General features: G+C 37.3%; 1 protein-coding gene and 1 long non-coding RNA gene across 13 annotated transcripts in view; both read right to left on the bottom strand.

Moving 5' to 3' along the window:
• Positions 1–27241, bottom strand: part of pyd (zonula occludens-like protein polychaetoid) — a 399371-nt gene that overhangs the window by 142107 nt on the left and 230023 nt on the right. For all 11 annotated transcript variants that reach the window (XR_012411495.1, XM_073974388.1, XM_073974404.1 and 8 more), the window contains exon 3: positions 15121–15682. Coding sequence is in view for 10 of the 11 variants with exons in the window: in XM_073974388.1 (XP_073830489.1) it covers positions 15121–15682 (562 nt within the window). In the remaining variant the exon portion in view is untranslated. The remainder of the gene's footprint in view (positions 1–15120; positions 15683–27241) is intronic.
• LOC141397827 (uncharacterized) lies at positions 6260–12487 on the bottom strand. Of its 2 annotated transcripts, none has more exons than XR_012411523.1 (2): positions 12191–12487; positions 6260–6514 (listed from the first exon to the last, which is right to left on the bottom strand). It is a non-coding gene; the product is annotated as an uncharacterized lncRNA (long non-coding RNA). The 2 variants fall into 2 exon arrangements; XR_012411524.1 differs by having other exon boundaries at positions 12064–12485.

Here is a 27241-nt window from a genome sequence, read left to right as displayed (position 1 = left end):
AGCTCCCATATATATGTTCCCCGATGTAACGGAATTCGGACTACAAATAAGTTTGTCAAGTTATATTGAAATCGGTTCAGATATAGAAATAGCTCCCCTATATACATATGTTCAAATTTCATGGTTTTGTCTGTGGTTTGTTATAAGTTAATAAAAAAAGGTTCCAAATTTAGTAAAAATCGGCTAAGATTCCGACTCAAAAGCCAATGTTTGCGATATCTTTGAAATTATATATTATTATTATATTATTATTATATTATTATTATATACGTCTATTAAATTTTTCCGAAATCCAATTGGTAACATTAATGGGTTTCCGATTATTCGCCAACCAAAACATAAAAATGTCCATATTTTTAAGTATTACGACATCTGAAATCAGATTTTTATGAAAAGGCGCAGATAGGCGCAGCTAATTTTTTCACAAAATGATAGTACACATTAATACCTTTCACCACATATATATAATATCCTAGATCTACCTAGATCTCAAAAGTTATACTCCAGAGAACACATGGATAACAAAGCAAAATACTCCAAAAAATACATAACATCTTAACTCAAAAATACATTTACCACACATAACATTTTTATTATTTGTTAACACTATCTTATTTTACACACCCATTGAAGAGCTTTCCATGTTTAAAAAATATAAAAATGTTGAAATGTTCTTTTTGGCGCCTAAAATGCTTTCACTACTTATTTATAATGAATGTCGGAAAATGATGCATAAGAAAATATGTCACCATTGCCAGATCAGTATGTCGCTATGTGATGTTACCAGATTGATTTATTTTTTATTTTTAGTGATTCAGAGTGTTGGCAATCGAAATCCGTTATTATTTTTTTCAAATTGTTCACTTCAAAAATTGACTTTTTGCCTCGAAAACCTGCTATTGGCCCCATCGTGCCATCTTTAGATGCCTTTTCTATAAAGATGACCCTTTAGAGGCCTCCTCTATATATGGAAGAGCCTTAACAGGCCTTCTCTACTCAGAGAAGACCTTTTAGAGGTCTTCCCTATACATGAAAGACCCTTTTGAGGTATTCTCTACACATGGAAGTCCATTTAGAGGTCTTCTCTGCATATAGAAGACCATTTAGTGATCTTCTCTATACAGAGAACACCCTTCCGATGTCTTCTCTATACTTAGAAGACCCTTTAGAGGTTTTCTCTATACTTACAAGACCCTTTAGAGGTCTTTGCTATACTTAGAAGACCGTTCAGAGGCTTTCTCTATACTTAGAAGACCATTTAGAGGTCTTCTCTATACTTGGAAGACCCCTTAGAGGTCGTCTCCATTCATAGAAGATCCTGTAGAGATCTTCTCTGCATTTAAAACGACCCTTAGAGCTCGTCTCTATACATAGAAGACCCTTTATAGGTCTTCTATATACAGAATTCCATTTATAGGTCTTCTCTATACATAAAGTACCATTCAGAGGTCTTTGCTATGCTTAGAAGACCCTTTAAAGATCTTTGCTATACTTAGAAGATCGTTCAGATGCCTTCTCTATACTTAGAAGACCCTATACAGGACTTCTCTACACTTAGAAGGCTCTTTAGAGGACTTCTCTATACATAGAAGACTCTTTAGAAGTCTTTGATATATTTAGGATACCCTTTAAAGATCTTCCTTATACTTAGAAGACCCTTTAGAGGTCTTCTCTACACTCAAAAGCCCCTTTAGAGGTCGTTGCTATACTTAGAAGACCGTTCAGAGGCTTTCTCTATACTTAGAAGACCATTTATAGGTCTTCTCTATACTTTGAAGACCCTTTAGAGGTCTTTGCTATACTAAGAAGACCCTTTGTGGGTCTTCTCTACATTTAAAAGACCCTTTAGAGGTCTTTGCTATACTTAGAAGACCTCCAGAGGCCTTCCCTATACTTAAAAAAGCTTTTAGAGGTTCTCTCTATACTTAGAAGACACTCTATAGGTCTTCTCACTACAAAGAAGACGCTTTCATAGATATTCTCTATACATACAATACAGTTTAGAGGTCTTCTCTATATAAAGGAAACCCTTTAGGAGTCTTCTCTATATAAAGAAGGCCCTTTAGAGGCATTCTCTATATATGGAAGACCCTTTAGAGGCCTTCTCTATACATAGAATACCCTTTAGAGGCCTTCTCCATACATGGAAGACCCTTTAGAGGTCTTCTCTATACTTGGAAGACCACTTAGATACTTTCTCTATACATGGAATACTCTTTAGAAGTCTTCTCTATACATGGAAGACCCCTTGGAGGCCTTCTCTATACATAAAATACCCTTTAGAGGCCTTCTCTATACATGGAAGACCCCTTAGAGGTCTTCTCCATACATGGAAGACCCCTTAGAGGCCTTCTCTATACGTAGATTACCCTTTAGAGGCCTTCTCTATACATGGAAGACCCCTTAGAGGTCTTCTCTATACATAGAATACCCTTTAGAAGTCTTCTCTATACAGGGAAGACCCCTTAGAGGCCTTCTCTATACGTAGATTACCCCTTAGAGACCTTCTCTATACATGGAAGACCCTTTAGAGGTCCTCTCCATGCATGTAAGACCCCTTAGAGGTCTTCTCCATACATAGAATACCCTTTAAAGGACTTCTCTATACATGGAATACCCCTTAGAGGCATTCCCTATACGTAGATTACCCTTTAGAGGCCTTCTCTATACGTAGATTACCCTTTAGAGGCCTTCTCTATACATGGAAGACCCCTTAGAGGTCTTCTCCATACATGGAAGACCCCTTAGAGGTCTTCTCCATACATGGAAGACCCCTTAGAGGTCTTCTCCATACATGGAAGACCCCTTAGAGGCCTTCTCTATACGTAGAATACCCTTTAGAGGCCTTCTCTATACATGGAAGACCCCTTAGAGGTCTTCTCCATACATGGAAGACCCTTTAGAGGTCTTCTCTATACATGGAATATACATGGAAGACCCTTTAGAGGTCTTCTCTATACACGGAAAACCCTTTAGAGATGTTCTCTATACATAGAATACCCTTTAGAGGCCTTTTCTATACATGGAAGACCCCTTAGTGGCTTTCTCTATACATAGAATACCCTTTAGAGGTCTTCTTTATACATAGAATAGCCTTTGGAGGTCTTCTCCATACATGGAAGACCCTTTAGAGGTCTTCTCTATACATGGAAGACCCCTTTGAGGTCTTCTTCATACATAGAAGACCCTTTAGAAGTCTTCTCTATACATGGAATACCTTTTAGAGGCCTTCTCTATACATAGAATACCCTTTAGAGGCCTTTTCTATACATGGAAGACCCCTTAGAGGTCTTCTCCATACATGGAAGACCCCTTAGAGGTCTTCTCCATACATGGAAGACCCCTTAGAGGCCTTCTCTATACGTAGAATACCCTTTAGAGGCCTTCTCTATACATGGAAGACCCCTTAGAGGTCTTCTCCATACATGGAAGACCCTTTAGAGGTCTTCTCTATACATGGAATATACATGGAAGACCCTTTAGAGGTCTTCTCTATACACGGAAAACCCTTTAGAGATGTTCTCTATACATAGAATACCCTTTAGAGGCCTTTTCTATACATGGAAGACCCCTTAGTGGCTTTCTCTATACGTAGATTACCCTTTAGAGGCCTTCTCTATACGTAGATTACCCTTTAGAGGCCTTCTCTATACATGGAAGACCCCTTAGAGGTCTTCTCCATACATGGAAGACCCCTTAGAGGTCTTCTCCATACATGGAAGACCCCTTAGAGGTCTTCTCCATACATGGAAGACCCCTTAGAGGCCTTCTCTATACGTAGAATACCCTTTAGAGGCCTTTTCTATACATGGAAGACCCCTTAGTGGCTTTCTCTATAAATAGAATACCCTTTAGAGGTCTTCTCTATACATGGAATCCCCTTTAGAGGTCTTCTCTATACATAGAATACACTTTAGAGGCCTTCTCTATACATGGAAGACCCCTTAGAGGTCTTCTCCATACATAGAAGACCCTTTAGAGGTCTTCTCTATACATGGAATATACATGGAAGACCCTTTAGAGGTCTTCTCTATACACGGAAAACCCTTTAGAGATGTTCTCTATACATGGACGGCCCCTTAGATGCCTTCTCTATACATAGAATACCCTTTAGAGGCATTCTCTATACATGGAGGAGCCCATAGAGATCTTCTCCATACATGGAAGACCTTTTAGAGGTCTTCTCTATACATGGAATATACATGGAAGACCCTTTAGAGGTTTTCTCTATACATAAACACCCTTTAGAAATCTTTTCCATACATAGAAGCCCCCTTTAAAGATCTTCTTTATACTTAGAAGACCCTTTAGATGTATTTTCTATACATAAGAGACCCTTTAGAAGTATTTTCTATACCTAGAAGATCCTTTAGAGTTCTTCTCTAAACATATATGACCCTTTATATGACCCTTTAAAAGTCTTCTCTATACATAGAAGATGCTTAAGAAATCCTTTAGTACACAGATGGCCCTTTTGAGGTCTTTTGTATATTGAAGCCTTTCTGTAGATAGCATACCCTTTTGAGGTCTTCTCTTGTATAATAACCTCCAGTGGATCCTTTGAAGGGCTCCCAAAATGTGTTTTTTATTTCTTTACTTCTTTAATTCATCTCCTATTATCCTTGCCTTACATATTCAATCAAGTTGACTTACCTTCTTCCGTCTACGATTTGATGCTGTCGAATAACCACTTTCACTTGGTGCTCCGCCACCCTGCATACCCTGCATTTGTTGTTCCTGCTGGCGTAACGATTCCAACAAATCATCAACATTCCGTATATAATTGCGATCCATTACGGTTATGGTGGATGGTGAAGTGGTGGTGGCAGCATCACCACTATCAAGACTGGGCTCTACACCACCACCGGCACAGTTAAGGACCCGCTGACCCAAACTATTGCTACGCGAACGTACACGTTGTTTTTGTAGCCAATAAACTTGATTGGCTAAATTGATCTCAGCGGCTGCCTTGCGAGCATCACGACGACTTAAAGAGTTATTGGGGCCGCCAGATGCCATAGATGCTCCTCCTGCCATGTGGGTGGTTACATAATCAGAATTTGCACCACCTCCAACAGTATTACTTTGTGCCAAATATTCCCCGGAAATGTGAACTTTCGGCGTGGCAACCAATTGCAAACCTGTGGCACCAGTATCATCGGGAAACTCGTGTAGCTCATAAGGAAAACGTGGATCCATTGTTTGACCCGCTTGACGGGGATACATGTAACCATCGCGTATAAACATTTTTGTGGTGGTGTAGATACGATCATCAACTTGATAGAGGCCCTTGGCACCAGGTCCCTCACCAGCACCAATAATGCCGTTGCGTATCAGAGCAGTGGGACGATGTTTGAGTAGTGGATAAAATGCCGACTTTGGATTGACAGGGTGTATTTTCGATGAAGAAGGCATGGTGGTGTTTTTACGTTTCTTTATACTGTTGCGCCTTGAAGTATACTTTGATATTTTCATTTTATTGAAATGGGGAGTTTGTTGCTTTGTTTCTTTTCACAGCACTTTAGTCAGTGAGTGGTAAGTGGTGTATTCGGTGAAATGGGGCGTTGTTGTGGAGTGTTGTTGGTGTTGTTATTAATGTTGTTCAATGGTTGTTGTCTTTAATTCGTTGTTGAGCCTTAAAATAGGCAATGGGTTTTAACTTTTGTTAGTTTTTCGTGTTATCAACTTTATTCACCTCAGTGGAAAAGGTGTCGTTATTTTTTTAACTTTTTTAATTCTTTTTTTATTTGTGTTATTATTTTTATTATTATTCGTTTTATGGGAATTTTTTATAAATATTGGTTTCTTCGTTGTTGTTTTTCGTTACACCATTCACTCGCAATTGATGTTCACATTTTTCCGTAAATATTGTTGTTGTCACCACGAAACGAAATGGACAACAAAAATACCCCTTTTTTGCTTTTGCGCCACAAACACACACTAATGGACAAAGTTTTTAATCCAATTATGTGCAGTTGTTAAAAGTGCAGTGGTGGGGTTCTTTTGCCAACTGTTTACACTCATGCAAAATGAAAAGTATTGCGATATTTGTTGGGTGCTTCTTTTTTTTTGTTTACCACAACCACCACACCACCCTGCAACCCTTAATTTGTTTCTTTTCGTTTTTCTATTCAAGGTAAATTTGCTAATGGAAATTGAGATTGTTGTGTATTTGACACACTTTGGAATAAGTTCGATTTGTTTTCGTTGCTGTTGTTGTTATTATTCTTGTTGTTGTTTTTTGTTCGATTTGAAATTCTTTTACATCTTGTTTTAACATCTGTCGCATGCAGTTTATTTGGCTTGTTGTATGTGTACGAGTTGTATATCAGTAACGTTTAATTTTTAACATTTAATCTGTCATTGTTAATCTTTGGTGCCTGGTTTCAGTCAAGAGAGTTCAGCAGTTAGCTTTTTTTGGCTATCATTTTGTTAGTTCAAATACCGTTTTGCCGTTCCGTTGTTTTCATTTGAGTTCAGTTTTCCTTTTTTTTCGGCTGACTTATTCAAATTACTTGTTTGTATTGCACGAGAGATAAAACATTGTTAATACTTGTATTGACCCCAATTGTTGGGTGATTAGATACACCAACAACAACAACGACGACGACCATTTAACTATTTGTCACTGCTGGTGTTTCTGTTTTGGTTTTTATTAATTGTTCACATTTAAGAGTTCGACTTTTTATGAAATAATTGACGCCCACTATTTTTTTTTGCTTCGTAACCAAGGAAATGAAAAGAGATGATTGTTCAAATGGGAGAAGAAAAAATGGTACACTCAAATAAAAAATTGGTAATATCTCTTGAAGAAAAAATTAGATCCTTGAAATCAGGATCTTCAGGACTAACAGCGGTAAAATTTATCCTTAACTGGATTTAAAGCCCGAAAAAGTGGAAATTTGAAAAAATTTTCCTAAGGAAAAAATTGTACCCTTGTAATCAGGAAATTGTAACGTTGGGCGCCATATATAAGACGATGGCACTATCGATAATATCGATTATTTTTTAAAAAGTCAATATCGATAATATCGATTATTTTTTAAAAAGTCAATATCGATAGATAGTTTTGTCTATCGATATTATCGGATTAAAAAATCCCAACCTAAAATTCATTGAAATAAATGAAAATTTCGCGGCTTTTCGGTTTTGTGGATGTGAGAAAGTAAGTCCGTATTCACACGTAGAAATTTTTCAGAAAAGTAACGGTATTTTTGTGTATTTTTATTCAATAAAAGCAATTGTTTCTTCTCCTTTATATTTCTGTGAACTACTTGTGCAAAATGTCAACAAGAGCAAAGGCATTTTCATTTCCAAATTAATGGTATTGACAAATTAACGATAATATCAATAGTAGTCGTTTTTTATACCCTCAGCATTTATACTTATGAGGGTATATACATTTTCATGCGGGCAAAATGTGCCTAATCGAAATAATGGTTTTAGACGCCAAGTATGTTTGGACGAAATCCGTTTCAGAAAATTTGGAGTTGAGTCTGTCTGTCTGGCTGGTGCGCAAGATAACTCTCCAACGCATCTGCCGATTCGGCCCAAAATTTGGCCTTCGTAATATTTTGTCCAAACTTAGTTTAAGTTCCAAGATAAGCCATATCGGTCCACTCTTTCCGGTACGTCCCTCACAAAAAATCGAAAATGTTCGGAAAACTTGTGCGCACGATAACTCTTGAAGGGAGTAACCGATATGGCCCATACTTTTCACATCGTGAATTTCTACCAGACTTAGATGAGGTTCCAATACCTCCCACACAAAATTTCGGAAAAGTTCAGGTCCTAAACCTGCTCTCGAATCGATTTGATTTTTGTTGTAACAACTTGTATTCACCGTCCCCCATACGACGGCACAAGTTTTATCTAGGGCAAGTCCATACTTCCTTAGAAAATATCCTGAAAATTGCAAAAAACGCCTATGACACCGTGTGTAGGGTTGGAGCGCACGATAACTCTCGAACGAATCTACCGATTCGGTCCAAAATCTGACCATCGTAATATTTATATTATTTTGTCCAAACTTAGTTTAAGTTCCAAGATAAGCCATATCGGTCCACTCCTTTAGGTACCTCCCCCACAAAAGTTCAAAAATGTTCGGATAAATTGTGAGCACGATAACTCTAGAAGGGAGTGATCGATTTGGTCCATACTTTTCACATCCTAATATATCTATCAGATATATATTAACTTCGTATATTGACTATAGTGTCCACTTCTTCGGGTACATCCCACACAAAATTTCGGATAAGTTAACTTTAAGACCAGGGGTCGAATCACTTTGATTTTTGTGGAAGCAACTTGCATTCGTTGCCTCAATTATGACGGTAAAAGTTTTTATTTTATTCCTTTAAGTACCTCCTCCGCAATACTTTTGAACTTTAATCCTAATCCACATTTTTGTCGGTTCATGCGCCCAAAATTTTGAAAACCCCCTAAACAAAAGTATTTTTGGGAATAAAGCGTTTCAAATTAAACAGGCTGCACAGCTGACTGATACTTTCTTACTTGTTTGAAATGAAATATCGAAAATATCGAATGTTGGGAATATCGATGGTTTGCCAGCTCTAATATAAGACGTGTGAATTTTTAAAACTGAATTTAAGATAGGAGACGTTGCACGCCATATATAAGCCAGGATGGGTTTTCAAGGCTAAACTTTAATGCCATCTAACGTTGGGCGCCAAGTATAAAAAGGATGGATCCTCGATACATTTATTCTCGAGGGTAAGAGACGTGCACCCAATATAACACAGATGGAGGAAAACTAAATTGTAACAAGGATCAAGAGGACTAACAGCTGAAAAAATTTAGAATTATCCTAGAAGTCGTCCTTAAATAAAAGTGAAGAAAAAAATTACAAATACTTCCCTCAAGAAAACTAGTATATCCTTGTGACCAACATCACCAGGATTTTACGGCTGGAAATGTGCAAAAATTATCTGAAAAGTGGTTCTAAGCGGGATTCAAGAAGTCAAGAAAAGTGAACTTTTGAAAGGGAGGTACACTCAGATAAAAAATTGGAAATATTTCCCCGAGAAAAAACATTGTAATATCCTTGAAATCACCATCACTAGGACTACCTGCTGTAAAAATGCAAATATGATCCGAGAATGAACGTAAATTTCAAGGTAAGGTACGCTAAAATAAAAAAAATAAAAATGCTTCCCCAAGGCAAAAATTTTAGCTTTGTAACCAGGATCACTTGAATTAACAGTTGGAAAAATTATCAGAGAAGTGGCTCTAATCTGGATTTATGTAAGCTCAGAAAAGTGAAGTTTTGAAAGGGGGAGGTGTCTAAAGGAATGTTCTTAAGCAATAAAATGACAGACCAAAGGAAATATATTCCTTCCCCAAAAATAGTCCTTTTAATCAGGATCGCCAGGACTACCAGGAGTAAAAAATGTCAAAAAGATTTGAGAAGTGGCCATACACTGGACTTCAGTCCACTGCTGAAGGAGTGTCCCTAAACATTCTATTGGCAGATAAAATAAAATAAATTCAAATTTCCGCAATTTTCATAAAAATGTTTTGCCCATTTTCTCCGGAATTATTTGCAATAATTACAAAATCTTTATAGGGAACGTTCAGAGATATAAAGACCCAATAGACTCTTCAACGGTATTTTATGCATGGAAAATCCTTCTGAGGTCGTAAGACATAGGATGTCCTTCTAGGCATAGAAGACGCTTTACAGCTGCTAGGAAGAACCTTGAGAGGTCTATTAAACATAAAATATACTTCAGAGGTCTATTAGACATAAAAGACCCTTCTGAGGCATGTAAACATAGAAGAGCCTTTGAGTTTTTTTTTTACATAGAGGACCCTTCAGAGGTATTTTAAACAAAGTGAACGCTTCAGAGGTCTTCTAAACATAAAATATTCTTCAGAAGTCTCATGTGCCAGTAAGAGCCTTCAGAGGCCTATTTGATATAACAGGCACTTCAGAGTGATTTAAACGTAGAATACCCTTTAAATATTCTTCTTAAAATATTCGTCAGGGGTCTCGTGCGCCAGGAATAACATACAGAGGTCGTAAGACATAGGATGTCATTCAAAGGCCTTCTAGGCAAAGAAGACCCTTTACAGGTCTACTAAACATAAAATACTCTACAGAGGTCTCGTGTGCTAGGAAGAACCTTGAGAGGTCTATTAAACATAAAATATACTTCAAAGGTCTATTAGACATAGAAGACCCTCTAGAGGCATTAAAACATAGAAGAACATTTAGAGTTTTTTTTTAACATAGAAGACCCCTCAGAGATCTCTTAAACAAGGGGAACGCTTCAGAGGTCTTCTAAACATAAAATACTCTTCGGAAATCTCTTTCACAAATAAGAACCTTCAGAGGCCTATTAAACATAAAAGGAGTTTTTTAAAATATTTAGTCGAAAAAATATTTAAAAAACTTAAAAAACACGCTTGTCTAAAAAAATTCTTAAAAAATTCATGCCTGTCGAAAAAAACCTTAAAAAATCCAAACTTTTTAAAATAAAATTCTGCTAAAAAAAGTTTTCTTAAAAAATTCCAAATTGTTGAAAAATATTTTAAAAAATTCCAAGCTGGTCGAAAAATACAATTTGTTTGTTAATTCTGGGCTCGTCAAAAGAAGTATTTTCAAACAAGTACGAAAAGCGTTAAGTTCGGTCGGGCCGAACTTTTTATACCCTCCACCACAAATTTCAGCCATTTCGGTGGATGGCGTGGACCTATACCTACACATTTCAGGGGGAAAGTTCTATACCCCCAACGAAGACTAAATACCAAATTTCAGCCATCTCAGTGTGATAATGAGGCCAAAACCTTCAAAATACCGAAAATCGGGAGATATCGTCCTATGGGGGCTATATCAAAACGTGGACCTATATAAACATTTTATGGAAGAAATATTTCTTACCCTCTGGAAACACAAAATACTAAGTTACAACCGATTCTGTTGTCAAATGGGACTAATACATTTAAAATTTATTAAAATGACGCGTACTTTATATAGGGTCGTTATATGGGGGCTATACCAAAACGTGGACCTATATAAACCAACTTTGGTAGGAATGCTTTTTGGCCTCTGGTGACACAAAATACCAAATTACAGCCAATTCGGTAAAATGGGACAAATATCTTAAAAATTCCTTGAAACGACGACGCGTCACGCGTCATTTTGTATGGGGGCTATACGAAAGCGTGGACCTACATAGCCCGCTTTCAATACCAAAAGTCCTACGTACAAATAAGAGATTTTCCCAAATTTTCATCCACCTACGTCAATCCGTTCGGACGCTAGAGTGATTTCCACAGACGGACAGACGGACATGGCTATATCGATGTAGAATTGCACGCTGATCAAGAATATATATAGTTTGTGGGGTCTACAATGATTATTTCGAGTAGATACAAACGGAGTGACACACTTAATATACCCCCATCCTATGGTGGAGGGTATAAAAATGACCTCTTAAAATCCACGGTTGTTGAAAATACTCTTAAGAAATGCACGATTTCAGCTCTGAGTAACAGAAAAAATATCTAAAAAATATCTGAAGCTTCAACAGTCCGACCAAAAAAGTATATTCTTAAAATATTGTAGGACTAAAAAATACTTGTTTTACAACCTCATATAATTCTTGATTTGACACCTTAAAACCATACAAGTGACTGTTTAAAAAATGCAAATAATATTATAAGGGATGACACAAAAGCTGAGCGATTCAAATAAAAACGTAGACAAGGTTGAAGCAATTAAAAGTTCACGAAAGTCTGACCCCTGCAACAAATAGACTAAGTCCAAGTCGGACTTTCCCGGTCAATATCATCAGTGTTGTTAAATTCAAAACTATGGTAGAGCGATTGACAGACAAAGCTAGATTAAATTAAATAGGCTAGACGGTAAGGTTACAACTTATGTCAGGAAGAGTTCTTAACAGAAAGTAGGTCACACAACAAATTTTAGAAGCTACATCTTTATATAATCCTGGATTATTTCGTTAATGGTAACCTCATTAGTGGGCGTCAATATAAGATTAATATAAAATCTCACTACATAGTGGCCGTTAAATTTACTTATATCCTCTTTCTTTAGTTAGGAAACCACTTTGTAATAAATTTTTCGTAACACTTTAAATTATTTGATAACAACTTTTTTATGGTTTTCTTTTTTAACATTTCCTTGATTTTTTTTTTAACAAACCACAATTTATTTCCTTTTTCCAAAAGGTCATTGACTTATTCGTTTCACATGAATTAGCAAGCTAATGCACTTTTGCAATTTTGCCCGTTTTTTTTTCTATGGGTCTATAGATATTTCGTGTTATTTTTTCGCAAATACTCCAAACTCCGAACAGAATTAATTACAACTTCCGTTTCCGTCTTTTTTCAGATTTCGTTACACTCCCAAAAGATCACAACCGTTTGATACGAGTTCTATTGTTCCAGGCTGGCAACGACAGCGGCGATACGAATGCGCCAAAGAACAAATGTCAACTGCTGGTTGTCGGTTGGTTGGTTGGGCCATAAATTTTTTGATTGGAAACAAAAGAATAATTTGTCGTACTTATTTCATTCCAGGCTATATGAACAAGTGACAATTCAACATCGATATAATCTGACCGGCAACAATAGCAACAACAACAACACACGAAACAATAGAGAAGACCAAAGGCAGGCAGCAAGTCCGAGCAAAATCATAGAAATTGCATTGTATGTTGTGTAGTGTAAATGATAAGAGAACTTTGGAAAACGATTACACAAAAAATAAAAACGACAAAAAATCACACAAAACAAAACGCTGGAAAAACACTTCCGAAAAAAGAGACAGATACTTGAACAAGAATTATATCATTTTGTTTTCAATTGCAAAAGGCAAAAGTTTTGAGTGGTACAGTGGTGAACATAGAAGGCAAAAATAACGCCATCTACTCGACAATAGAAGACCTATGACCCCATCAACTTTGCAGTAGAAGGCCTATGAGCCCATCTGCTTTGCAGTAAATGGCCTATGAACCCATACACCCTACAGTAGGTGGCCTACTCTACAGTAGATGGCCTATGAGCCCACATACCCTAGAATAGATGGCCTATGAGCCCATCTATATGGCAGTAGATGGCCAATGAGCCCATCTACTATACAGTAGATGGCCTATGAGCCCATCTATATGGCAGTAGTTGGCCTATGAGCCCATCTACTATACAGTAGTTGGCCTATGAGCCCATCTACTATACAGTAGATGGCCTATGAGCCCATCTACTATACAGTAGATGGCCTATGAGCCAATCTACTGGGCCGTAGATGGCCTATGAGCCCATCTACTGGGCCGTAGATGGCCTATGAGACCATCTACTGGGCCGTAGATGGCCTATGAGCCCATCTACTGGGCCGTAGATGGCCTATGAGCCCATCTACTTTGCCGTAGATGGCCTATGAGCCCATCTACTTTGCCGTAGATGGCCGATGAGCCCATCTACTTGGCAGTAGATTGCCTATGAGTAAAACTATCGATAGTCGGACTATCGTTTTGATCACGGTCGTAAAGCTTTGTTTATAACGGACTCGGATGCAGTTATGTTTTAAATAATTCTTAATAGATAACCCATATAACTTGTTTTAGTGGCCGCGGTAACCTTTGTTTTACGACAGCAATCAAAACGATAGTCGGACTATCGATACTTTGCCAGCTCTACCTATGGGGCCGTAGATGGTCTATGAGCCCATCTACTGGGCCGTAGATGGTCTATGAGCCCATCTACGGCGTCGTAGATGGTCTGTGAGCCCATCTACTTGGCAGTAGATGGTATAGGAGCCCATATTCTTCGCAGTGGATGGTCTATGAGCCCATCTACTTCGCAGTAGATGGCCTGTGAGCCCATCTATTGGCAGTATATGAACTATGAGCCCATCTACTCTACAGTAGATGGCCTATGAGCCCATCCCCTTTACAGTAGATGGTCTCTGAGCCCATCTACTCTATTATAGATGGCCTCTGAGCCCATCTAACCTACAGTAGATGGTCAATGAGCCTATCAGCCCATCTACTCTACAGTAGATGACCTCTGAGCCCATCTACTCTAGAATACATGGCTTCTGAGCCCGTCTACTCTACAGTAGATGGCCTCTGAGCCCGTCTACTCTACAGTAGATGGCCTATGAACCCATCTACTCTACAGTAGATGGTCTCTGAGCCCATCTACTCTATAATAGATGGCCTCTGAGCCCATCTAACCTACAGTAGATGGTCAATGAGCCTATCAGCCCATCTACTCTACAGTAGATGGCCTCTGAGCCCATCTACTCTACAATACATGGCTTCTGAGCCCGTCTACTCTACAGTAGATGGCCTCTGAGCCCGTCTACTCTACTGTAGATGACGTTTGAGCCCATCTATTTGGCAGTAGATGGCTTATGAGCCTATCTGCTTGGCCTATGAGCCCATCTACTTGGCAGTAGATGGCCTATGAGCCCATCTACTATACAGAAGATGGCTTACGAGCCCATCTGCGTGGCCTATGAGCCCATCTACTATACAGTAGATGGCCTATGAGCCCATCTACTATACAGTAGATGGCCTATGAGCACATCTACTTGGCAGTAGATGGCCTATGAGCCCATCTACTTGACAGTAGATGGCCTATGAGCCCATCTACTGGGCCGTAGACGGCCTATGAGCCCATCTAATGGGCCGTAGATGGCCTATGAGCCCATCTACTGGGCCGTAGATGGCCTATGAGTCCATCTACTGCGCCGTAGATGGCCTATGAGCCCATCTATTTTACTGTATATTACCTTTGATGTCATCTTCTTCTCTATCTACCCATCTAAATTTGTTTTTCTACCCACTGTACCCCGAATGACAGTCGACAAAAATCTAAAAATTCTGGAAATTCTCTTAAAAATATTTCCAAGAGCCACTCAGCTACAAATGGACGCCCATATAAAAACAAAGAAAAATCACACACACTACACACCAAAAGATAACACTTAAAATTAAAACACCACAAAGAACACCCCCAATTAATACGCTCAGAAAAATATTGTCCCCCCCTCACCCCTCTTATCTGAATGGCCAATAAAAACTATATAATAAAGTAATAAAAGCAACAAATAATTTTAATTTAACTACTTACAAAAAATTCATCTTCAATCACAGGATCGGCCAGCATCTCTATGGCTTCAGTCATTGAACGACAAGTGCGGTTAATGTTCTTCTTCTTTTTCAGTTTGCGTCCCAATGTTGCAGCATCACTGAAACGATGCAACAATTTCTCACGCTTGCGAACAGCCAGAGGGCTTGTGGTCGAACTGGAATGACACAGCAGTGAGGAATAATTACTGCTGCCTCCACCACCACCGCCAGTGCTAATGCTAGCCGTATTGGCATAGTAATTCTGTGCTTGATATTGAGATGGAGCAGTCAATGTTGAGGTTGAATCGATTTTCTGTATTAAATTATATTCAGATTGTGGATATTTACTAGGTATGGATAGGGTTGAGGCTGTTGTTACCGTAGAGGAAGATTGCACTGATGTTTGTTGTTGCAGTAAAATTGGTTTGGGTGGTGGCGGTGGTGGTGGCTCCTTCATCAGATTCATACGCCTGGGGGCTGCGCGTGGTAGTGTGGTCATCGATGAGGCATTTGTAACACCGCCATAACTGACGGCACGACGATTGCGTTCATTTTCTTTGTCCCTGGAAAGAGAAGAAAAGAATGAGAAAAATTAGCAATTTTTAAATTTATGAAAAAAATAAAAATATTTTTAATAAATAAAATCTCCTTTTCCCTAAAATTACCTCGCTTTCTTTCTACCCACTGGCGGACTTAAATAGCAATTTGGCGCAAAGGGCACGAAATAACCCAATTGTGGTGTATTGGGTGCCTTATCGGTTTCCACCATATTCATGTAGTGGAATGAACCCAATTGTGGTGTCCCACTAAATAATATGGGCATTGAGGTCCTTTGATGACCAGCAAAAGGATTAAAAAGCTTTTTGTGATATTTAACACGATTCGGTTGAGTTTTCCTTAGAATATTATTGTCAATTGATGAGGTAGTGGTCTCAGTGGAGGCCACAGAATAACGACTTCCATAAATATGACTGCGATGATCATGACGACGTTCTTCGGATTCAGTTTCTTGTTCTGTCTCCTCCTCTTCATCACCATCGCAAGCAGCATTTTCATGACCAGCAGCATCATTTTCATCATTTGGACATTCAGGTACGGTGTAACAGGTAAAATTGTGTGCTTGGTAATCGATTAAAGCCATTTTTGATTGGGTACATTGTTATTTAAATTTTTTATTGTTTTTACAATTTTTTATTTATTTTTTAATTTTTGTTTATATATTTTTTTGATTTTTGCTGATAATTTGTTCTTTGGTTCCTTTGTGATTTACGTTGTTTTCTTTATTTCCGTTTATTTTTTTTTAATTTTTCTTTTGATTTTTTTATTTGTTATTGTTCTTTTGTTTATCGTTCCCACGTGTGTTTGTTTGCTGTTTCGAATGCCGGATTTCTGCATTTATTTCTGTTTAATTTATAACACATTTCCTTTCATTAAGAGAAAAAATACAAGAAGCTTCAATTTTTGTTATTTAAATGTTTTTAAATATTTTGTTGATTTTTGGGAAGATTTGTGTATCACCTCATCTATCACCAAATTTGACAGCTAGTGAATAATAATTCACAAAGAGTTCCAAACTCTTCAAAGGGAAAATCAACCAAAAGATTTGCTACAAATTTCTGAAATTTAAAACACAGGCAATAAAGTTTCCACAACACCACTGAAACGAATATACTACAGAAGGTCAGGTCAGCTTTTCCCATGCAAGACTCAAACAACCGTATAATGCCATCATCAAATTCACTCACATTCAATCGGTATAGTTCCAAGTTGGGCGCCAGTTATTAAATTGTTAACTGAGATGTATGAATTTTACATATCGATTGGTAAAGGGGTTTTTAGAAACTGTTTCAAATTGCAATAGCTTCAGAAAATTTTGATAAGAATACTATTAAAGGCCCAAAATGGGCGCCACTTATTTCAACGCTAATGTTAAATGAGACACATTTTTCATATCGATTAATAAAAGGGTTATTAGGTCAAGTAGCGACATCATGTTCAATATAGGATCATCACAAAAAGTTTGCTTGGAGTGGTATTAAAGGCTCCTCGTTGGGCGCCACTTTTTAATGTTAAATAAAATATAAACATTTTAAATATCGATTGGTAAAGAGAATTGTAGTAACTCTTGCAAATAGTAACAACAGTCTCTATATAGGATCATAATATGAAAAAATAGCTAATAATACTTCTAAAGCTTCACGATGGGCGCCGCTTATTATCATGAGAGGTACGAATTTCGTATATTGATTGATAAAAAGAGAAGGTTTTCAAATAGCAACAGCGTTGTCCATGTAAGATCATCATGAAGAGTTTCTTTGGAATACTGCTAAAAATTTCACGTTGGGCGCCACTTATTTTGATCTAGAATGAGATGCACGAATTCGGTATACCGATTGAAAAGAAAGTTTTCAAATAACAACAGCATTGTCCATATAGGATCATTAAACAATGATTGTTTGAAACGGTGCTAAACCCCCACATTGGGCGCCACTTCATTTATAGATAAATGAGATACACGTATTGTACATACTATTTGATTGTAGCAAATATTTCAAATAGTAATAGCGTTGTCCTCTCCGGAAAGTTTGGTACCAAAAGAGGTTTCAGACAAGGAGACAGCCTTTCGTGTGATCTCTTCAACATCCTGCTGGAAAAGGCAAACGTCAAAAGAAGTGGCACAATCTACACCAATAGTCACATGTTACTTGCTTATGCTAATGATATAGACAACATGGGCCGATCAGTAAAAGAAGTAACTGATACCTTTATGAAGGTCGAAGGAGAATCTGCTAAAGTGGGTTTGGCGGTAAACGGTGAGAAGACCAAGTTGATGGTGTCGATGGTCGCAATGCGTCCATTGAGCTCGGACCGACTGTGGAAGTTGGTTCCTATAATATTGAGGTAGTAAATGACTTCGACTACGTCGGCACCTCCGTAAACACAACAAACGACATCAGTTGTGAAATAAAAAGAAGAATTGTATTGGCCAACAGATGCTACTTTGGTTTAAGTAAGCAGTTAAAAAACAAAGCCACATCTCGTCAAACAAAAATAACGCTCTACAAAACACTGATGTATGGCTACGATGCCTGGGTACTTGCGCAAGCAGACATGGTAGTACTTGGTGTGCTTGAGAGAACAATTCTTCGAAAGATCTACGGACCAATCTGCGTTGACGGCGAATATCGACGTCGCATGAACCACGAGCTGTATCTGCTATACAACGACATCAATATTGTTAAACGTATCGAGATGCAGCGATTGCGTTGGCTAGGCCATATAATAAGAATGAGCGATGATGAACCCGCTAAAAAAGGCGTATAAATACGGACCGCTTGGCGGTGCACGCAGAATTGGCAGGCCAAGGAATAGATGGCGCAAGCAAGTGGATTATGAGATGAAAAGGCGCGGTATTCCAGAGAGCGAAGCAACAAATAGAGAGAAATGGAGATCTTTTCTTAGTTCGGCCTATGGAACAAATGTTCTGTAATGGGCCAGCTAAGTAAGTAAGTAATAACGTTGTCCATATAGGATCATCTTAAAAAGTTTTCGTTTGGAATACTCTTAAGGCCCCACGTTCGACGCCATCTAATTTCAATGTTATAGGAGACGCGTTTTTTTGTCAATCAAAGCAGACAACAGATGAAAAAAAAGAATTTGTTCTTATGTCTTATGTAGTTTATAGGAGACCTCAAGAAGTCTTCTGTTGTCTATAGAAGACAAAAAGAGATGATCTGTTGTCCATAGAAGACGTCAACAGGTCTTCTGTTTTCTATAGAAGAGCTCAAGATGTCTTCGGTTGTCTATAAAAGACCACAAAAGGTCTTTGGTTGTCCATAGCAGACTTCAAATGGTCTTCTGTTATGTATAGGAGATCTCAATAGGTCTTCTGTTGTCTGCAGAATACCTCAAGAGGGCTTCTGTTGTCTGTAGCAGATTTTAAAAGATCTTCTGTCCGAAGAAGACCTCAATATGTGTTCTGCTCTCTATAGGAGACCTCAATAGGTCTTAAGGTGTCTATAGGAGACCTCCATAGGTTTTTGGTTGTCTATAGAAGACCTCAAGATGTCTTCGGTTGTCTATAAAAAACCGCAAAAGGTCTTTGGTTGTCCATAGCAGACTTCAAGTGGTCTTCTGTTGTGTATAGGAGACCTCAATAGGTCTTCTGTTGTCTGCAGAAGACCTCAAGAGGGATTCTGTTGTCTGTAGAAGATCTCAAATGGTCATCTGTTGTTTATAAAAGACCGCAACATATCTTCTGTACGTAGAAAACCTCAATATGTGTTCTGTTCTCTATAGGAGACCTCAATAGGTCTTCTGTTGTCTATAGGAGACCCCATTAGGTCTTCTGTTGTCTGCAGAAGACCTCAAGAGGGAGTCTGTTGTCTGTAGAAGATATCAAAAAGTCATATGTTGTTTATAAAAGACCGCAAAAGATCTTCTGTCAGTAGAAAACCTCAATATGTGTTCTGTTCTCTATAGGAGACCTCAATAGGTCTTCTGTTGTCTATAGGAGACCTCAATAGATCTTCTGTTGTCTGCAGAACCAAAAATAACCAAAAATCGTCACTTTTAGGGCAAAAATCGTCAAATCGTCATTTATCAATTTTTGTCCAAAAAATCGTCAAAATGACGATTTGACGATTTTTGCCCTAAAAGTGACGATTTTTGGTTATTTTGCTAATTAAGTCAAAATTAAATAATTTTGTAAAACACGATTTTCTAAAAACTGCTCAAATATTCTTAGTTGATTTTAATAATTAATTCATACACAATAATTAAATATATTTATGTGTATACACAAAGGAGTTGTTAACAAAAAACAAAACAGGATTCAAGTGAAACAAGCAAAATATACAATTGCTAGGCTTCAGAGCCTACAAAAATCTATTATTTTTAAATTTTTTAGAAAATTTATGAAGGAAAATTGTTCAAAATTTCAATAATAGTAGACTCTTGCAAGTTCTGGAACAGAGCAATTAACTGAATATTTCAAAATTGAAATAAATTTGATTGTGAAAGCAATTTTATTAGTTTTTCGAAATCTTTAAAGAATTTTCACATTTCGTAAACACATTTTCACATTTCGTAAACAAATAATGGATTCAAAATTTCGTGAACTAAGATTTTTGGATATTACGGAAATGTTTGCAAATAATGAAACGGATTTATTTCGCTTTTGGAATGCAATATTCAGTTTGAAACGTGGTGATGTCTCATATGCAATTCCTATAAGAGCAAAATTTGTAAAGAAACCCACCAAAAATACCCCCTTCAAAACCCCTTACTAACCTTTTATTTTAGGAAGAGCATGTTGCGCGATATTGGTGGTTATTTTTGACAACTAAAGTAAGTAGTTAAATAAGTAGTCAATACTTTAAGCGACTACTTTTTTAAATACTTATTTCAACGGTCAAATAATAACTACTTATTTGGCGCAATATGCCCTTGTTAAAATAAAGGGTTAGTAAGGGATTTTGTACGAGGTATTTTTGCTGGGAGGTAATGATAGGTATTACCCCATTCGTCAGCAAATGTTGAATGTGTTCTCAGCCAAGTAAATCTTAATAAAATATCAAAATTCTCTTCATAATGATTCAATGGAGGGTATACTTTGTACCAAAGATGATTTAAAACTTAACAAAACATATTTATTCAGCCCGATCTCTTAAAAATGATAAACTCAAATATTTATTTAAGAAATAAATAACTTAATGACGAAATGTTTATTCACATTTTTATTTATAAAATAAATAACTTAAATATCCATTTTATGTTTCTTTTAATAAGAAATATATTAAAATATATCTAAATGTGCCTATTTTAATTTTTGACGATTTTTTTGACGATTTTCCATAAAAATAATCTGGCAGCCCTGCCTCCATATGAATATGGGCTCTCTTCTACGGCATTGCCATATTGAAATACCTAAATGCCTTTTAAATGCAGCTCGATTTTGTGCATTAAGAATGTGGATAATGCACGAATTAATTTGAATTAAGGCAGTTAATGCAAATTAACGCTGCCGTCTGTCTAGGGTATTAAAATATTTTTTAAGTCCCAGGTTGGGCGCCATTTGTCAGTTCAAGAAACTGAAGATTTTAGATGGTGGTAATCTCAAGAGAAAAATTTTAAGTGGCGATTAAAAGGAATGCGATTGGAATCTAATTCAAATAGTAGAAATATTGGCCCCAGGTTGGGCGCAATTTGTCAAAAATGTATTCATCATATTTTAGATGCCATTAATGTAAAGAAGAAATTTTTACATGGCGATTGAAAGAAACGCTAATGGAAACTCATACAAATTGGAAAAACGTTATCCATAATAATCATTAAAAATCTATTGCGATATTGTGAAGCCCTATTTTGGGCGCCATAATGGATAATTAACAAAATTCTCTTGGAACATTATCAATATCACAGGTATTTTAGTTGTCAGTAATCTCTGATTTGAAAAGCAGAAGCATTATATAAAATGGATAAGTTGTAAAAATTCCTAAGACTATTTGTCACTTAATGGAACAGAGCAGATGAAAAACTGGAATTTGTTTTAAATGGATATCTGGTAATTCCTATTAGAAGATCTCATTAAACGACCTTTTACCAAGGATTTTTGTATACAGAAGACCTCATTTAGTGGTCTTCTGTTCATTATCAGGAGATATTCTGCCTATAAAAGACCTGATCAAGAGATCTTCTGTCTACATATGTCTGTAGAAGACATCATCAAAAGATCTTCTGTCTACAAACGACCACAAACGACCTCATCGAAAGCTCTTCTGTCCATAGATGACTTGATAAAGATGTCTTCTGTCTATAGAAGACGTCATCGAGAGGTATATTGTCTATAAAAAACCTTATCAATGTTCTCTGTCTTCATCAAGACGCCTTCGGTCCATAGAGGACCTTATCAAGTGGTTTTCTGGTTATAGAATACTTCATCCAGAGGTCTTTTGTCTATATATGAGCTCATAACGTGGTCATCTATCTACAGAAGACCTCACCAAGAGCTATTTTGTCTATTGGAGCCCTCATCAAAACGTCTTTCATCTATAGAAGAGTTCCATCATCTATAGAAGACCTTACCAAGGTCTACTGTCTGCATAGACATACTATTGATGACCTCATTAAATGATCTTTCGTCTCGTCAAGAGATCTTCTGTCTTCAGAAGACCTCGTCAAGAATTCTTCTGTCCAAAGATGACTTGATCAAGATGTCTTCTGGCTATAGAAGACCACATCAAGAGGTTTTTTTCTATAGAAGGCCTTACAAAGGCCTTTTTCTAAAGAAGACTTCGCCAAGAGGTCTTTTGTCTACAAATGACATCATAAAGTGATCTTCTGGTAACAGTTACGTTATATTTCTAAGCAGTCTTTATCGGAAAATACCCTTGGGTACCTCTCACACACAATTTCAAAATTTTCGCTTGTCTGCACTTTAAACGCTGTTCGAGGATTGTTTTGACATTTTGACATTGTCATTGTGGATTTGATTAAAACGATGTATTTTTTCATGGGCAAGTCCAGGCTTCCTGACATAATGGCCCCAAAAGCTGTAAAAATCATACTCCCATGTTTAGATCAAATTCCAGGGTGATCTAACGTAGAAAAGAAAAACACGAATGGCCGAACCACTTTGGCATCATGCAAACATTTTAAGGGCCATGCTCAGCGATTCTGCAACTAGAATCGAGTAGCGACATTTTGGATAAAATCTAAATTCTTCAACATAATTATCACCTACTCCTATCTTCCGACTTTACACAAAAACGCGGGATCAAGTAGCATTTGACCAATGACCCTACATGGACTCCTCAGACTATTCCTCCCCTAGAAGCTTAACATCAACAAACCTTTGCTTATACGTAACATTGTGCCCCACTTCTTGACATTAATTACTCCCCAGGAGTAAAATGTTCTGTGAATTTTAATTTTTCCCTTGAGACAATCAACCGGTGTCATCATTATTAACAACAATAAACATCATCATCTGTATTATCGTCATTATCTCACAATTCACCTAAATTAGTCATAATCTCTAACAAAAAATTATCAACCTTCTGTTTACAATATTTCATTCAAACAATCTCTAGTCTTGATGCTGTTCCTTTTTTTCTTGGCAAGAAATTATTTTTAAAATTATTGAATCATAATTTTTGAATGAGTGTTCTAGTTAATTGCCAACCTGCCAGCCAGAAGAGAACGAAAACGCATTCGGCGATTTATGAAATTACACAAATATGATGACGACTGACAGTCTGAAATATGCATGTTTGCACAGAGTGAAGTGAATCCTCCCTAAGCAACATGCCTGCAGTACACAAATCATTTACAACAAATCTTGGGGTGTTACATCTTAATTCCTTTTACGGATGATGATGACGATAATGAAGATGATTCAATGGGTTGCGAGCTATTTTTATTTAATTGGCATACTTTTAGTTGTAGCTGTTTGTTGGAGGTAAAACGTGGAGGGGGCAAAAACATAAGGAAGATATATTGGCTAAAGCTCTTCCATAGAGCGAAACGTTTGTTAATTGCATTATTATTTATGTCACTTTTTTCGTTATTAATGTCGCTTTTTAAATTTACACCTTCCATGGGTACTGTAGAAGCTTGGCATTATATATGTTTGTTTTATAGTGAATGAGTTATTCACTCGTGTTGCTGCTGCTTAAAATCTCACCACCGATAATTAATTCATGCAATATTTTTTGATGCATTTCGCCATTAAAAAAACTGTGTTATTAAATGCAGGGAATTTTGTAATATTCGCAAAACAAAAATTGTTTGGGAAGTAAATAGAAGGGGAATGTGCACAGTGTCGTGAATTTATGTCAAAGTTTTGTGATAAAATGTTAAACGTAATTTTTTGTCAAAAGTTGCCATATACAAAGGAGACCCCACATTGGGCGCCACTACTTAAATATGAAATGAACTTTATATATTTTTTTCTATAGATTACATCATTACGAGTTATTCTGTCTATAGATAACTCCGGTAATTCTTCTATAAAAGACTTCACCAAGAGGAGGAAACTTAAGTTTTTTCATGAAAAATGTCCACATACAAAGGAGACCCCCACGTTGGGCGCCGCTACATAAATATTACATGAACTTTTTTAAATTGTTTCTATAGACGACCTCATCAATAGGTATTCAATGCATTATCCCAATTTGAACTTCTATATCTCAATAACGGTAAAACCTACGAAGTTATCATAAAGGTCAAGAATTTTCATAGCATTTTCTTTAGTCCCATTTCGATAGGACTTGCGGTTTCAAAGCAAAATCATGAAAACCTAAGGAACCCCTAAAATGTCAACTTGAATCGCTCTGGCGATTTTTTTGTTTTTTTTTTTTTGATTTTTTTGCCCTTACTTCCGCTTTTAAAGTGGTATTTTGTCTATGGAAGACATCACCAAGTGGTTTTGAGCCAATAAAAGGTTTCTTGATGATGTATTCTAAAGACAGAAGACCTTCAATGACCACAAATACTTCCTGATGAGGGCTTCTGCTTATGGAAGATCTCGCCAAGAGCCTTTTGTTTATAGAAGACCTCATCAAGGGTTCTTCTGTATATAGAAAGCCTTATAAAGAGGTGTTGTGTCTATAGGAAACTTTGCGAAGTGGTCTTCTGGCTATGGAACACCTATCAAGATGTCTTCTGATTACAATGTAATTTATCAAGAGGTTTCCGGTTACAAAACCTCATCAAAAAAAGTATTTTTTTCTAAAAAACTACTTTATTTGGAGGTCTTTTGTCCTCTATGGACCGAAGACCTTTTAGTATTGCCTTATATAGTGAGAAGACCCCGTGGAGTGCGTCTCCTATGTATGTATAGACGGAAGGCCTCTTCTATAGGTCTTCTATCGATAGAAAACCTCCTCAATAGACCTTTTGTAAACAGTAGACCTTTTTATGGTGGTGGAGAAGGTATTCTATAGACAGAAGATCCATTACGGAGATTTTCTACAGACAAAAGTTCCCGTTAGGATGGACTCTTTATGAGGTCACATATGGACAGAAGACCTCTTATACATACAGAAGACCTCCTAATGAGGTCTTCTGTAGACCTCCGGATGAGGTCTTCTATAGACCTCCGGATGAGGTCTTCAACAGACCGCAGACCTCTTGAAGAGGACGTTTTTCTGTCTATAAAAGTCCTCATCAAGAGGTCTTCTGTCTTTAGAATACTTCCTCAATAGGTCGTTTGATTGCAGATGACCTCCTCAAGAGGGTTTCTGTCTATAGAAAATCTCCTTAATAGATCTTCTGTCTATAGAAGACCTTCTCTACCATCCTAAAGAGGTCTACAGTTTATAAAAGACCTCTTCAGGAGGTCCTCTATCGATAGAAGACCTCCACATGAAGCCTTTCGTATGTACTTAGATAGATGACCCACTTCAGAGGCAATATTAAAAGGTCTTCGGTCCATAGGGGACTTCCTTAAGAGGTCTTCTTTTTTAGAAGGCCACCTTAAGAGGTCTTCTTTTTATAGAAGGCCACCTTAAGAGGTCTTCTTTTTATAGAAGGCCACCTTAAGAGGTCTTCTTTTTATAGAAGGCCACCTTAAGAGGTCTTCTATGTATAGAAGGCCTCCTAAAGAAGCATTATAGAAGACTTTATGAAAAGCTCTTCTCTCTATAGAAGACTCCATGAAAAGCTCTTCTCTCTATAGAAGACCTTGTAAGCAGGTCTTCTTTTTATGGAAGACCTTATTAAGTGGTCTTCGGACTATAAAAGACTTCCTAATCTTCTTACAGATGTATTCTGTTTATTGAAGACCTTCTCTACCCTCCTATAGATGTCTACTATTTATAAAAGACCTCTTCAGGAGGTGCATAAGAGGCCTTCCGCCTATGCTTACAGAGAAGATCCACTCCAGTGGATTTCTCACTATATAAGACAATATTAAGAGGTATTCGGTCTATAGACGATCTCCTCAAGTGGCCTTCTGTCTATAGAAGACCTCCTGCAGAGGTCTAAAGTCTATGAAAGAATTCGTGGAACAGTCTTCTGCCTATAGAAGAACTTATTATAGATCTTCGGTCAATTGAATACCTCCTTAAGAGGTCTTCTTTGTATAGAAGACCTTCTAAAGAGATATTATGCCTTTTAATCTTCTTACAGATGCATTATGTTTATAGAAGACCTTCTCTATTCTCCTAAAGAAGTCTACAGTTTATAAAATATCTCTTCAGGAGGTCCTCTATCGATAGAAGACCTCTACAAGAGACCTTCCGTCTATACATATACAGATGATCCACTCCAGGGGTCTTCTCACTATTTAAGGCAATATTAGGAGGTCTTCTGTCCATAGAGGGCCTCCTCAGGAGCTCTTATTTTTATAGAAGACCACCTTAAGAGGTCTTTTATGCATAGAAGGCCTCCTAAAGAAGCATTGTGTATATAGAAGACCCCCGCAAGAGGTCTTCCCTCTATAGAAGACCTTGTAAGGGGGTCTTCTATTTATGGAAGACCTTATTAAGTGGTATTCGGTCTATAAAAGACCTTCTTATATGTATTCTGTTTATAGAAAACCTTCTCTACACTCCTAAAGAGGTCCACTATTTATAAAAGACCTCTTCAGGACTATAAAAGACTTCCTAATCTTCTTACGGATGTATTCTGTTTATAGAAGACCTTCTCTACCCTCGTATAGATGTCTACTATTTATAAAAGACCTCTTCAGGAGGTGCATAAGAGGCCTTCCGTCTTTGCTTACACAGAAGACCCACTCCAGCGGTTTTGTCAGTATATAAGACAATATTAAGAGGTATTCAGTCTATAGACGATCTCCTCAAGTGGTCTTCTGTCTATAGAAGACCTCCTGCAGAGGTCTACAGTCTACGAAAGACTTCGTGAAGAAGTCTTCTGTCGATAGAATAACTTATTATAGATCTTCGGTCTATTAAATACCTCCTTAAGATTTCTTCTTTGTATAGAAGACCACATCAAGAGGGTTTCTTTGTATAGAAGACCACCTCAAGAGGTATTATGTCTATATAAGATCTCCGCAAGAGGTCTTCTGTCTGTAGAAGACTTCATGAAGAGGACTTCTCTCTATAAAAGACTCTCTATGAAGACTTGACCTGAAAAGCTCTTCTCTCTATAGAAGA

This window comes from Musca autumnalis, unplaced genomic scaffold, assembly GCF_047663935.1.
Source record: "Musca autumnalis isolate F117 unplaced genomic scaffold, ASM4766393v1 scaffold_1, whole genome shotgun sequence".
NCBI lineage: Eukaryota > Metazoa > Arthropoda > Insecta > Diptera > Muscidae > Musca > Musca autumnalis.
The sequence above is the reverse complement of the archived record's forward strand: the minus strand, read 5'-3'. Positions and strand labels throughout refer to the sequence as shown.